At 39.1% G+C, this 15,334-nt stretch overlaps 1 protein-coding gene across 1 annotated transcript; it reads right to left on the reverse strand.

The window, feature by feature from the left end:
• Window positions 1–1,538: 1,538 nt before the first annotated feature.
• On the reverse strand, window positions 1,539–14,546 carry tspan13b (tetraspanin 13b). The gene is made up of 7 exons (XM_003459807.5): window positions 14,457–14,546; window positions 14,087–14,286; window positions 12,210–12,377; window positions 10,606–10,686; window positions 9,503–9,616; window positions 7,001–7,111; window positions 1,539–2,269 (listed from the first exon to the last, which is right to left on the reverse strand). Exons 2-7 carry the CDS (start codon window positions 14,147–14,149, stop codon window positions 2,195–2,197), a joined length of 612 nt encoding a protein of 203 aa, XP_003459855.1. The 5' UTR covers window positions 14,150–14,286; window positions 14,457–14,546; the 3' UTR covers window positions 1,539–2,194.
• Between the last annotated feature and the right edge of the window lie 788 nt (window positions 14,547–15,334).

Below are 15,334 nucleotides of genomic sequence, written 5' to 3' on the forward strand. Positions count from 1 at the left end.
CTAATTTAACTAGAACCAGAGAGGTTTCATTGAGAGTCTCTCTTGCCCCCTCTGCTAATGATGGCAATGATAACAAGCAAAGGAGGAATTAGATAAGTCATTTAATATTCTGATCAGGTTGTGGTTGGTGCTCGGACAAAGAATTAATGTGTCAGTCGATGAATGAATGAAAGAAGGAAAACAATAGCTATGAAGCTAGGGTTGTAAGTTTGTTTGATTAGGTGAGTTTGTTGTAGAGTTACATATAAACTATAAAGACTATATTTATGACAATTTAAAAATCATGTTTACAATGCCTACAACATGAATAAGTGTAAAATAATTGTACCTGTAAAATTAAAGCTAAAGTTAGCCATGATTCCTCATGATTGCACTAGTTTGGACTGCACGTACTGTCAAATGGAGCTTCATCAGTTCATCATGAAAAGGTGGACGGAGAGGGATTGAAGCCCCCCAGGGGTTTCTCCTGTCATCACAACTTAGAAAGGGTAAGAGAAAAGCTTAGAGAAGGTCTATAACACAGTGCTTTTTTATTTTTTGCTTATAGTAAATCGTCTTCATTTTTCATCAAAGATATAATCAAAAGATAAGTTTCATCAATATGTTAAATGAAAAATGTAGTTTGAGTATTGAAAATATCTTTTCTAATGTTTACATTTTGTGTGCATAGACATGAGCCAGCTTGGTTGGTCATTGGGTGATTAAATGTCAACAACTTGACTGGATGTCACCATTGGTGAGGCCAGATGTGACGTCCAGTAGGAGAGAGGGGAGAAAGAGACAACAGGTGAAAAAGATATTCAGGGTTCTTACCTTTTGTCTTCTGGGAGATGAGCAGCTAAGAGAGTGGACCTAAGACATTCACAGTAGAAAATTCCAGCAGAGACACCAGAGGGATCAGTTGCTACCCAGACTGTGAACCTGCATGTTGGTATTTTTGTGGCTTTTTCTCTGCTCGTTTTGGCGTGTTAGATTATAGAATCAAGAAGATTTGTATTTCCAGTCAGCACAGGACAAGTGAGATAAGTGCATCCTCGGATTCAGTTTATTCTCCCCAACCTTTCTCTTCCCAAAGATAACAATAAAATCCGCATTAGCTCAGAGTAGGTTAATTAGATAAGTATAATTCAAGTGATTTGATCATTATTTGGTGATTATTATTATTTGATTTTACTTTGCTCTTGCTAAATTGCTTTATTAAATTTTCTGCAGTTAAAGTAAATTGTGGACATTTCCTTTTTAGCCCTCTGTGAAACAGTACTGGTAAAATCCTGAGTATTAACCCATTTTAGGGTATATAGCTCTTTCAGGATACTCCAGCCATTTAGAAGTAACAGTCCGTTGAAACCTACTGCACAGAGCCCCCATCAACCCAAATATTCCAAGTGTTTTGATCCAGAGGGGAGAAAGCTTTTTAATCAGAGAGCCAACCCAGACTTCCTTCATTAGGCTGCTGGTCCCGATGAATATCAGCATCAACATACTTTGCAGTGGTGCATCACTTCTTATAGTTTTATGTATCAGACACAGAAAGCATATGATGAAGACACTGATTCTTTTTATTAGATTAGTATCATAGTGTGGTTTACAGTAAAAAGGCTCAGAGGAACTGCTTACAGACTCATTGTTGCAGTTTTTTTTAAACAGTAGCCCACATTTTAATGGACAGAGTCATGCAAAAGGGCAAATCCACAGCAAACAGAGAAAAACTCATAGGCACACACTTACTTTCAAATATGCAAAACATCTGCAGGTTCCAAACATAGCCGCTCCTCACACATTCACATTTCTACACATGGTAAAACATCAGAATCTTTAATGTCAGTGTGCAGAGAAGTGGTTGATATTATTGCTTCCAGTGGAATCGACTGTTTTATAAAACAAACAAAATGACAAAAAGTGTTCAGAGTTAACTCTCAGGCAGGGTGCATAAATACTTCTGGATTATATAGCAGGCCAGTATTCCTTCTTTTTATATCACAGTGTACTAACTGTATCCGTATTTTCACCTTTGCGGGAATGTCATGCTGAAGGCAGCATGTTCGCCGCTCCTCACACATAACTTAGCTCTTGAAAACGAAACACATCAGGTTTACTGCAGTGATCAGTCAAAATGCACAAGTCAGAACGTCCATAGAGGTCGTTTGGGGATGAGGTGAGTGGATGTTGGTCAGTGGCTGAAGCTTTGGCTGTCTCACAGGAAAGCACTAGGGTTGGCTCGTGGGTCCTTCTGGTTCCTGTAGCAATATGTGAGCCACACTCCCAAGATCTGACACAAACACACAGCACTAAGTTAAAAATTTCCTTATGTCAGTCAATACTATGTAAGGAATTGTTTCGAAAACACTATTATGTCATGAGAATTATTTCAAATCCACGGTTATTTATGTAGAAATGCTGCCATCTTTTCTGGACAAACTCACTGAAGGAGGTCTGACAATCAAAATGCTGTCAGGCTGCCATCCATGTGACTTTATTCATTAATTATTAGTGTGAGTGCTGATTACACAGTATTGTTAGCCTAATCTTTATTATTGTATTTTATTATTATTTTATATTCTGTACATTTTTTGTACTCTACTTCAACACCGTTCTTCATCTTAGAAAAAACATTATCCAACCAAGTCCTTATTTTGTTAATTATATTCCTTTCTTATTTGTTCAAATGTTTTAAAGACTTTCCCGTCATTCCTGTACAAACAGCTGTTATCCCATTCCTGCTCCATGCTGAAAATGAATCATCGGTCTTTGCTGGTTCAAACAAGTGATTCAATCAGTGATTGAAGAAAATAAGCTTTATAGAGGGCTTTTTAAAAATAGAGCAACAAACTATTTTTCCAGGCTAAATGATGATCTTCTAAATTAGTAACATGCCATTTCCTCTCCCGCGTACGGGTTTTCTGCTTTAAGGTATGGGTTTGAGAGTTTTACACTAATGAGTTGTACGCAGTAAGGTTGGGCTATATGTAAAAATTTTCCAACCGACAATCATCAGTCCAATAACCGACGATAGGCGATGTATTCGCGCAGGGGCAGAATTTTTGATGGGCGGAGCAAAGGAATCATGCAAGGACTGATTTGCGCATTTAGAATTTATAAGTTTTGTTTGGAATATTTTACCTTCTTTCAGTATTAAGATAGCTACTTTTGGATTATTATTTTTTTATTTATTTGAGATGCGTTAAATTACAAAGAAGTCTTAACTTTACGATGGAAATTTTTTTAATGTTCGCTGGAAGAGACATTTTGATTTTTAACTTACTTTTTAAGTTTGCATTTGTTGTTTGGTTGAGTGTGTGAGACAGATAAACACTGGAACAGCTTGTAAACACGGTTATAGTGGATAAAAGAAGCCACCTTCTCTTTGTTTCCCATTTCAGTCAAATGTTTTTGTTTTTTTTCTGAATATAGGCTTTTGCCTTTCTGTCTTTTTGTTATGAGTTTGAACAGGGGCGATTCTAGAATCAGAGCTTTGGGGGTGCTGAGCACCCAGAGAGCTGCCCATCCAGGCAAGGTAAACTTTACTAGTCACGATGAGACTTCTTCCCCGTCTCTGTCAGTCCCTACATCCTTAAATGTCTCCAGTTGTCCCGAGTTCCCTCTGACTGTCTCCTTGGTGCATTTAAACCCCTGTTCCTCCCTGTCCTCGTCGTCTGTTGTCTTCATCTCCATTATTAGTCGTCATAATTTTACCCTCTCTGTGCAAGTCTGCAAATTTCTTTATTAAATCATAAGATTCTTAAATTCATCAAGTCTCTCTGTGCCTGGGTCCTCGTTACAAAACATGACATCACTGTTTTGTACATTTTAACACTATTTAATCCCCACATTTGTGAAAGAAAAGCAAAACACTTTTTTGAAAAGTTTGTAACAAAACCATCAAATCTGATAAAGGTTATTTAAATGCTGCCAAAGAAGAATGGATTGGAATTTTAAAAAATACATATTCTACCCTTAATTACTGTGGGAGAATAATGAATGATGCTCACAGTGAGTAAAAAGTAAACTGAGTGCATTTTTTGGACAGAGATTCACTTTTATTGTGTTTATATAATATAATACAGATAGATAAAAATACACTCCAAAAATAGAAGTCCTATATTATTATAATATTAAAAAATTAGAAAAATTGAGACACCTTGGCCTATGGTACAATGTATACAGTGTATGAAAAGATCTTTACTGCAGATTCTACTATGGCCCTGCAGATTTTTTCTTTTCTTTTAACCTATGTCGCCTCACCTTGAGGTTGGTAAATCTGTCCATCACATTTTGGTGGTCAAGTCTCTCAAGCATCTCTTTCTCAACTGACATCACAGCCAGGTGCTGGAGTCTGCTTTGACCCATGGTCCTTCTCAGCCAGGTATGGAGCTGACTCAAGACACTAAAAGACCTTTCACAGCTACATCTGCTAACTAGGTTTGTTAGGGCAACCTGAACAACAGTTTTCAGTTTGGGGAAGATCTGATTATCCATTAGATTGTACAATGTTAACATATCTGGGATGGCACCAGCCTCACTCTTGAGCTTCAAAAAGTTTTTGGCAACCGTGAGTTGCCAAAAAGTTCAATATAAGTTCAATATAGTAATGCAGTGCCAGGGCTGACCACCCAGTTTGTTTTGCAGATTCTGTACAGCAGCTTTAATATAGGGAGAACACAACTTCCAGATTGTATGAGTAAAATTAGTTTGTTTTTGTTTCCTTTGCCAGTTTAACAGTTTCTGTTTTGCCTGTTAGTACTCCCTGTCTGTTTTCTTACCTGGTTCTTCCTGACCTTGTACTTTCTCCTCATGTTCTCCACTTTCCTCTCTCCCTCTTTGGACTGACAATCACACACAAATAGACTGTATTCAATTAGATTTTTAAAAAATATTATTAAGATCACTAATAAAAAAAAGTCCTCTCTCAGTGTACTTTCAAAGGGCAAATAACCAAAGCACATGTACATCTAATAAAAGATATAAATATTGAAACACTTATCCAACATTATCCTTTATTGAGGGATCATTTGATTTTACACTTTTACCTAAATGTGGCTCCTGTTTTGGAAAAAAATTCCTCATATATCCATTATGAACCTGGCTGTCTCTCTGTACACACACACACACACACACAACAGGAGCTATAAGGTTAATGGACATCCAGTCAGTTAGCTAGTTAGCACCTTGGGTTCAATATCAACACATGCACATATGATAAAATAACCAGTTTCTCTCATTACATTTCAAACAGGACAGTGGTAACAGCAGCGGGCTATGGATAATGTTAAATTTTAGATTTTAAATAGGCTGTATAAATTTCAATGGGAGCAACAGGACGGTCAAATATCGCTGAATTTACTACAGAGTAGGACAGGGTAGCAAACATAGGCGGGAAACAAGTTTTCAACACAGCAGGTTACCTGGCTGGGTGTAATGTTTTTCAGCTAAAAAGAAACATGGTCTGACTCCTACCTAACTATATAAAGAGTAACTGAAGGTTAAATGCAGCTAATATGTCCTGTTTTAAGCCAGGCACTTATGCATCCGCTCTGCTGTATCTCAGGTCCCAGCCACTATAACTCTGGCAGCAACGTGCCAGAGCCAGAGAAGGAGGGAGGCTGGCTGGAACAAACCATTTTGGGAGGGGGGTAGGGTTATCTATACTTTTGTTGTTAAAATGTTCCATCTCAATTAAGTACTGTATGCTTTTTATATTTTTAGTAGTGTGTCACACAAACAGCAAATATTGTCCAAAAAAAGTAAGAAATCTTTGGGGGTGCTTTGATTCATTTTGGGGGTACTGAAGCACCCCCAAAAATGGGCTAAAATCGCCCCTGAGTTTGAATAAATGAATCCCTACATTTGGGGGCACTCTGAGGACGGTGCATTTGGTCAGAGTTGGAACAGGGTGCCGTTAAAACAGCGCTATTATTTTTTCAGTTGACTGCTTCTCTTAGCTTCAACTAACATTATTAGCAAACTTACTAATGGGCAAATAAATAAATAAATAAATGAATAAATCGCTCTTGTAAAAACGATCGGCGAAAGGCTCAGCCTATCGTCGATATATTCGTCCAATCGCCCAACCTTCAAGATAGGAAACACCATACAGAAAAATATGACTATTGTGGAAAAGATGAAATCACAGAAAATGAAATATGAAGCTGAAAGAAGATGACAGATTGAAAACCTTAGTAAAATTTAACTGAAACTGGATCTCATTGATATACTAGAGAAAGTCCAGAAGTGCAGATGGATAGTGTAGTAGTAAGATTACACACCCTCAGAGCAGGAGTCACAAGTTCAATTCCCACCTGGTATCCAGTAAGAGTCCTGGCTAGACCCCTCATGCTAAAAACCAAGCCCTGGAATGGCGCGGCTATGTCTGCAGCTCGGACACAAGAATTTCACTACATGTTGTACTCTGTATAATTGTGTATGTGACAAATAAAGGTTGTTTGTTTGGAAGGCCAAATTACATTTTCTACAACAGAACTTTTATAATTTGAGTTTCTGTTTCGTATTCCATACCAACTGGTGGTACTATACCATGGGAAACGTGGGCAGCCTGCTGTATTCCCTGATACTGGCCTGAAATATCAGCACGCTCTCATCCCAATGCGTCACATACCGACGCTATGCGACAAATTGGTGGTATGTTACGCGTTGGGAGGTATGAGAGCCATTTGGAATGAATCTATACATGTAAATGTGTTTTACGTTCTGATCATGAATCACTTTGGAAAACACTATCTGATAGGGCCAATGTTATGTTTAAGGTTAGGGTTAGGGCTTGAATGGACAGCTGGAGCTTCTGCTCTAAGCGTGTGTTACCACCACAACCAGCATTCTATTGGATTCAACTGAGATTCCGAAGCATCTCATAAGGACGCTGAATGGTACCTTTCATCTTGGGCCGTGACAAATCGTCGGTATGTTACGCGTTGGGAATGAGAATTCTCTGGAAATATAGGGCATGTCTGGGCCCCAGCAGTGATGCTGGGCTGTAATGGCTCACCTCAGTGAAGCTGAAAAAGAGGCCAATTCCTCCTACAAATCGGAGAATATCTCCAGCATGTTCCTTAATCTGGTCTGCACAAGGCGAACAGAAGCTGTTGGGGAAACAAGCCTGCAAGAGACACAGCACATGTTTAAAAATCGTACCAATGCTTCTGACAGTAGAGTTAGGGTATTTCATTATTTCAAATTAACTTTACTGCTGTTACTTTTTAAACAAGACCAAGGGAGCTCACTCTCAACAGTATTTACTTTTAGGGGAATAAATTTCACTTTTTCCTGTTCTTTCGTATTCTTGTACTTGATGATGTTTGTAGTACAGTAAAAATCAGGTAAGAGTAGCATGGCAGATATTTACTTAACAGTAGGTAATGGATAATACGTATTGATTTGTACATAACTGGACATGAATAACTTCAGTTTATTATATAATACTTTACCTCTGGTATACTTCTATCTAACTAGGCATCTTATTCTCTTTCTCTTGACAACACTTTTTTTTAAAGATATAATAGATTTGTGGTTAATATGAAAGACAGGCAGCTGTGAAATGTAAAAATGAGGTCAGAGGTGAAATGTGACATAATATTTGGATGCAAACTATAATGTGATATTTAAATTAACCAGTATCATTTCCTAATGTTGCCAATACAAACAAAGTCAGTAGAATAAAAACATTTGATGAACGTTGAACCTGTTTTGAGCTTGAAGGAGAGGTCAGAGTAACTGAGGGGACCTATATTCCCCACTAACTGTGGGGAATATAGGTCATTGGTCAAATGTGATTTATATTTTAAATCTTTATACTTACTATCTGCTGACTTGAAAGAATAACGGTTTCTAAGTTTGCCAACTAATCAATAAATTGACTTTGAAGACCTTGGTGGATATAATCCCAATCATAAAGAACTGTTAACATGATGCCATCTACACGTCCACAAAGTTTTGTAAGAATTCAGCAAAAACCTTTTAAGCTATCATGTTTATAGACAGGATGACACACACAGGAGGAGGTAATTATACAGCAGGTGAAACAAGTATTGAACACGTCACCAATTTTCCAAGTAAATATATTTTTAACGGTGCTACAGAGATGAAATTCCCACCACATGTTGGTAACAACCCATCCCACATGCAATGAAATCAAACCATATGTGTCCATAAATTATGTGTAATAATGAGAATTGACACAGGAAAAAAGTATTGAACAAATACTTAGTGTTTTTGTTACTGTTTGTACTGGAGCACTGTAACATAATTTCCCCTAGGGATCAGTAAAGTATTCTAATTGTGATTCTTAGCGAAATTTATGTAATACTTTGTACAAAAGCCTTTGTTGGGTGAGGACAGCTTCAAGATGGCACCTGTATGGAGAACCTTTAGTAATTGAAGGTTCTCCAACCTTCAAATCTTGGAAGTTTCATGGATCCCTTCTGTGAACTCTAAACTTTAGTTTTCTGGATAGATTTTCAGTTGGATTCAGGCGAAGTAACTGGCTGAGCCATTCCAGCAGCTTTTTTTCTTTCTCTGAAACCCATTGAGAGTTTCCTTGGCTGTGTGTTTGGGACCACTGCCTTGCTGAAACATCCATCCTTATTTCATCCTCAATCTCCTGGGCAGCAGAATTTTATCAAAAATGTCTCTGTTTGTCCTTCCTTCTAATATATGAAGGGTGCCAGTGCTGTATGCTAAAAAAACAGTCTCACATCATCCTAAGAGTTCCTTTTTGGTCTCATCTGACCACACTAAATTCAACCAGTATTTCATAGGCTTGTCTAAATATTGCCACGGCAGTTGAGTGCATTACGTCCTGTTTGCTTTGAATCAATTGAACCTGCTGATTCCAGGTCTTTCTGTATCGCCCCAGAACTGTTCCTTGGCTCTTGGACAACTCCTCTGATAATTTTTTTTCACTCCTCTGTCTGAAACCTTGCAAGGAGCAAGGTTGTGGTCGTGGTCAGTTTATCGTAAAATGATGTTCTTTCCACTTCTGAATTATGGTCCCAATGGTGCTTACTGGGACCTTCAGTAAAATTCCTCTGTAGCCAGTGCCACTAACATTTTTGCAACAATAAAGTTCCAAAGGTCTTGACAGAGCTCATTGGTTTTACCCACCATGTTTTTTTGAGACACCTTGGTAATGAGACCCCTTTTTATAGACGATCAGCTGGGACTGAACCAGCTGATAGTTTCCAGGCCTATTTGCACCCTTCATGTTTTCAACAAAGTGTTTTATTATTACACATAATGTAATTACACAGTTTATATGTCTATGGTTTGATTTCTTTGCATGTGTGAAGTGGGTGGGTTGTTATCAACATATGGTGAGAATTTCATGTCAGCTGAACCTTTAGAAATATATTTACTTGAAAATTGGTGATGTGTTCAAAATGTATTGTACATTAAAAAAACAGTACCATCATCAGCCTCTTTGCACATGCTGAGATATATGACATCTAACAGGGAACAGGAAACACTTGGAAAAAACTTGATCCAAACTCACAGCATCACAAATGCTGTTAGGGTCAACATGTTTGAAGCCACAGCAGTTGAGGCTCTTCTCCACATCTCTCTGGGTGCTCTCAGAGTTGTTCCAGCCCACCTCCAGCAGGTGGTCCTTGAGCACAGAGTAAAAAGGAACACGAAGCATTACATCTGTCATTATCTGTCAGTATTTTCTTACTTCATGAGCTGCATTTTATTCTGTGCAGCCTGACAAGTTCTGAGTTTTAATTGTAGAGGTCACACTGGTTCACTTTTATATCTAAGCTTTTATTTTTTTTAATTTATCAGTAATAATCCTTATAGTATATTCACTTATATTAAAATGTAGTGGCCAAAAAGGGCATGCTGAAACAAAACTTTCAGAGGAAAATGATCTGACTGTCATTTAAGCTCTATGTTAGCTACTTTTAGAGAGGCAGGTTTTAGGTAAAATCTACTTTTAGATGCATGCATTTCACTTTTTACATGTTACTTACTGATAACATCTATAAAATATGATTCCCATTGAAGTAATATTATTAGTAGTTACTGACCACAATTTACACTTCTTTTAATTTTTTTAAATTTAATATACTTTGATTTTTTCCTCCTATTACACACACTTTCTTTCTTTTTTGGATGTGTTCCCACTCAAACGAATAGGGGAAAATTCTGTAGTTTTTGGGGAATTTTGCGAAAACTGTGCAACAAATCTCTACCAAAAGTCACAGCACACTATTCCTAAACAAGCTGCACAAAACCATATAACATATGTGGGGTTTTCTCAAAGCTGCAATGTGAGTTTTGTTTCAAAATATCAGGTGGACGAACGAGAGGGTACTGCCTGGCACTGCTGCCTGCTTGTTCAAGTCCTCCACCTTCCCCAGCAGCTCTGTTAACTTTTTAAAATGTGAGTTGTCTAACTGTACTGAATATAAAGTCAAGTAATAACAAATTAATGTGCCACAGAGAACACAAACAGATGTAAGGATGCAAATGCAAATATGTTGTAATGCGGCCACAGAAACAATTATTTTGTTTTCCTGGAAAAAAACTGTTGTTCAAGCTGAATAGTTATCATTTGTGCTGCTCTACACTCTGTGGAGAAACCAAAGCTCTTACCTGTTGCTCTCTGTTGATAGCCAGACAAGCACTGGAAACAGAAAACTGTACAATAAATACCATGAACAGGATGATCATGTACTGAGCTTCACTGTCAAAGAACAACAACAGTGGACACATTGCAGACATTGAACATGGCATGCATAATACTGCTGATAGTCAGTGTTACTGAAGCACTACATATACAGTTGAAAGAGCTCATTTGTGGAAACACATCTGCTAACTGTAAGGCCTGAAAAATAGAGTCTGTGCGGATGGTTCACAATTGTCTGTGAAATACAATCCAGCTCGGTATCTTCTTCCACATAACTTCATTAATGTATAATGAATTTTCCAACCAGTAATGTCAAGACAACATATTGTAGGAGATAAACAGTTTGCTGGTCAGAAACAGGACAAAGATGTTCAGCACCAACAAAGACAGCTCTAAACATTTTAACTGTAAATGTTCTTTTCTTTTATTCTGGGAAATTCTGGTCCATTACCAACTAATTTAAATATCTAAATCTAAATATTACATAATTATTTTTAGATTTTTTTTAAATTAGCACAAATTCTATGATACCACAAAAAATGACCACAGAAGATAAACCAACAATATTATTATATATAGTTTCTATTTTGTCTTTTGTCTGGCACTACTGGAACTATATATGTATAAAAAGGCCAGTAAAACCAAGGAGCTGGTGGTAGACTTCCGCAGGCACAAGCATCCTCCACTGCAACCACTGAACATCCAAGGTATGGACATTGAGGCTGTGGACAGCTACAGGTACCTTGGTGTTCATCTGAACAACAAACTGGACTGGACTCATAACTCAGACGCCCTCTACAGGAAAGGGCAGAGCAGGCTGTACCTGCTGTGGAGACTCAGGTCGTTTGGAGTGAAGGGCCCACTCCTGAAGACCTTCTATGACTCTGTGGTGGCCTCAGCCATCTTTTACGGTGTGGTCTGCTGGGGCGGCAGCATCTCTGCCGGGGACAGGAAGAGACTGAACAGGCTGATCCGAAGGGCCAGCTCTGTTCTGGGATGCCCTCTGGACCCAGTGGAGGTGGTGAGTGACAGGAGAATGGCGGCTAAGCGGTCATCCCTGTTGGACAACATCTCCCACCCCATGCAGGAGACTCTGACAGCACTGAGCAGCTCCTTCAGTGGGAGACTGCGGCACCCACGGTGTGGGATGGAGAGATTTCGCAGGTCTTTCCTCCCCACTGCTGTCAGACTCCACAATAAAGACTTTTGCAGCTGATCAAACACACAAACCCACACATGTGCAATAAGACTGCTATATGTGCAATTCTTCTTCTGACGAAGTTGTATTTTTGTATTTTCCTACTCAGTTGTATATAGTATTTGTATTTCCATTTTATTCTATTGTATATATTATTCTATTTTATTCTATTGTATATGGTATTTTATTTTATTTTATTGTATTTTATTGCTTTCCAGTGTTTTCTAATTTCTGCTACATAACTTTGCACTTTGCTGTAACAAAACAAATTTCCCACCTGTGGGACTAATAAAGGTCATCTTATCTTATCTTATATAAGTTGTGAATGAAAGTACAGAAAGAACAGCCATAGCATGAGTTTGTGAAGGATACAAAGAAGAGCAGGACTTGGTGATGCTTCATTGCCCCAATGAGGCCAGCCAGAGCCACAAAGAAGAGAAAGACACCCACACCAATGATGCCTCCCACCACCTGGAAACTGGAGACCAGACCAAACCACTTTCCCCATGCTGCGATGCCAATCATCAGGAGACTGACCATCTGCAGGACAGACATACTGGCTGAGTGTGAAAATGACACTTTGTGTGAAAAGTTAAACATCATTTTTTAATCTGTCATCAGGCTGGGGCCGTTCTGTAAGGAGTTTGCATGTTCTCCCCATGTCTACATGGTACATACTACATACTCTGGCTTCCTCCCACAGTCCAAAAACATGCAGTTAGACAGGTTAGGTTAATTGCTGATTCTAAATTGCCCATAGGTGTGCATGTGAGTGTGAATGGTTGTCTGTCTCTCTGTGTTAGCTCAGTGACAGACTGGCAATCTGTCCAGGGTGCACCCTGCCAACTGCCCTATGGGAGCTGCGATAGGTTTTATTTGGATAAGTGGAAGAGAATGGAATATAGCTACTTCCATATGCGCTAAATTGAGCATATGAGGTCAACTGCAGCAGGCAGCTTAAAAAACAAAAATCAGCCATGTAAATATCACACACTGTCACACGTGGGTTAATTATTGAAATTCTGCTTTAAGTTATAAGAGAACTTTATTCTGTTGTCCAGTATGTGCTGTCTGCATTGACTTTGACCACAAACAATCCGAGTGGCTCATGAACCTGCAGCCAAGAAATCTTTGTCTGAAGCAGTGACACACAGTGTCAGCAGTGTAGTGTAAATCATGTTCATTATAGTTTAAAAGTGCTTCTTCCTTCATCACATGCACATAGTAACTAATTTTAAAAAGTAAAAATATTAAGTCAATAGCACAGAACGATTTATGTGGATGAGGAAAAATGTCAATCCTTGATGTGATTTTGTGAGGAAATCTAGTAGCAGTGTTATGCTTTAGGGACATTTTGCTGGGATGACTTGACTTGTCATCAAACAAGAAGTTAGGGGGCTAGAGCCAGCATCCAACATGGTCCTACTTGCTCTGCTAGATGGCTTTAAAGCACTAGTCGTGGGAATGGATACATGTTGCTGCTTTATTACTTTAAAAAATAGTAATAAGAGCATTTTCGTCTTCTTTTTTTAAATGTGAGCTCAAATGCATGTGAATATCTTATCCTCTCTACTTTTACATGATAAGCAACAATTTGTACTACACTTACACAAAGAGAGATTAAACAAGAAGTAAAGGCCAACATATCAGACTGATATGATGATATAATACTAAAGTTGCAGTGTCAGATACGGCAGATTATCTAACTGTGAAATCATTAGTGCCTCCTGCACCCTTACAGAACACGCTCAGATCGGCTCTCGTTGCACTGAATTGCAAAATCTATGGAGGACTGCAAAGCTCCAGGTCCAGTGTGTAGCTAACGGCTGGTTGGCTCCAACAAACGTCATATACACACCTTAATTCAAAGCAGACATGATAAGAGCTATCAAAACCTGCAGGAAAGGCTTCCACAGACAGGGCGACCTCTGCAGTGACAACCCCCCGCCCAAAAAACAAGAGACCAGTTAAAGGTAGAAACTGTAGATCTTCCCATTTTAAAAAGAAAACCGGGCGCTAACCCAAACTCCTCGTCTGTTATTTGGTTCATCCGATGGATGGAACGGCCACCTGATCCCACCACAGTGAATAATTGATTAGAGCAGCGTCTGACCTCATCAGTGAATTGTTTAGAAGTGGACGTGTCCTACACTCCATTTACACACTCTGAGGGTGATTAAAATGCTACCTGTATTGATGAACACGGCACTTTAATTATCCATATGGTACGCTGTGATGTGGATACTCACAACATAGAGGATGTTGAGCGCACACAGGGAGTGTTTGGAGCAGGTAAATCCAGCGCAGCCCATGTTCACCGGCAAATAAACACAATAAATCCTTGAAACTGATGTTTAAATAAATATCTCGACACAAGAAATGAAACCAGGACAAAGACCCCCTGAGCTACTTATTCCGCTAGTCCGCAGCAATAGATGATCGGTCCAACCTGCAAGGAAAGAAAGGTTTACAACTAACACATGACTGCTGAGGAAGTCACATACTGACCCTTCAAAATAAAGTCAAATAAAGTCCGACCGTTTCACATTGGTTAGATAGATAGATAAACATCACTATTTTGAGAAAAAATTGGATTTAGCCTACAATTTAGTCTCGTACCTAACTTCTTCTTCACCACAGCGAATCATCTGCCTTCATCTGACAGTGTCCCCAGCATCCCTCTCCGTCACACCAACCCTTTGCATCCTCCTCCTTCACTACATCCACGAATCATGTCTGTGCTTTTCCTCTTTGCCTCCTGCCTTCAGTGTTACACCTGTCCTCATCCACAAATGTATTCTGACTTGCTTCCACTGACTTTCATTCTTCTTTCATTCGCCAATGACATATATTTGCACACATATTTGTCCTTTTATATTTATACCTGTATCTCTATATTTATCTATATTTATATTTATTTTAATATGTATCTATTAATATCTGTGTTTCAACACTTCATTTTATATGAGTGCTTGACATTTGTTGTATGTGTGCTCTGGGATTAATAAAGTCTTTTTGATTCTCTGATTCTGATTTTCTTCAGTGCACAGCAGAACCTCTCCACGCTCTCTTCCATCCACTCCCTACTTTCCCTCGTGTGTCACTCAAGAAATCGGGTCATTACAGGTGTACGATCGCCAATCGCTTCTGAACCTCTGAAGTTCTGGACAAAATACAGCTCCATTTTCAAACGGAGGTCAGAATTCATGGTGTCCGCTGCTGTCACATATCCCAACTTGCCTATGCCGTGCAGTCATGCTACCTCCCCGGCGAAGACGTCGGGGTAGGCGCAGTGGTCGGCTGGTTAAACTCAAGATCTCTTTAGCGCACCATCCCACTACCGTCAAAGGAATACAGAGATTATTTCCTGGAGCTTTTGTGCACCGACGTTTCCTGGACCCCGTGGATTCCTGCCTCATCCCCGTGGTCTGCCAGGATGACGCGCCGCTCCTCCGTGACCCCTGTCCTCCTCGGCTCAACGTGCGCCGGGCGAACCT

Source organism: Oreochromis niloticus, linkage group LG22 (assembly GCF_001858045.2).
Source record: "Oreochromis niloticus isolate F11D_XX linkage group LG22, O_niloticus_UMD_NMBU, whole genome shotgun sequence".
NCBI lineage: Eukaryota > Metazoa > Chordata > Actinopteri > Cichliformes > Cichlidae > Oreochromis > Oreochromis niloticus.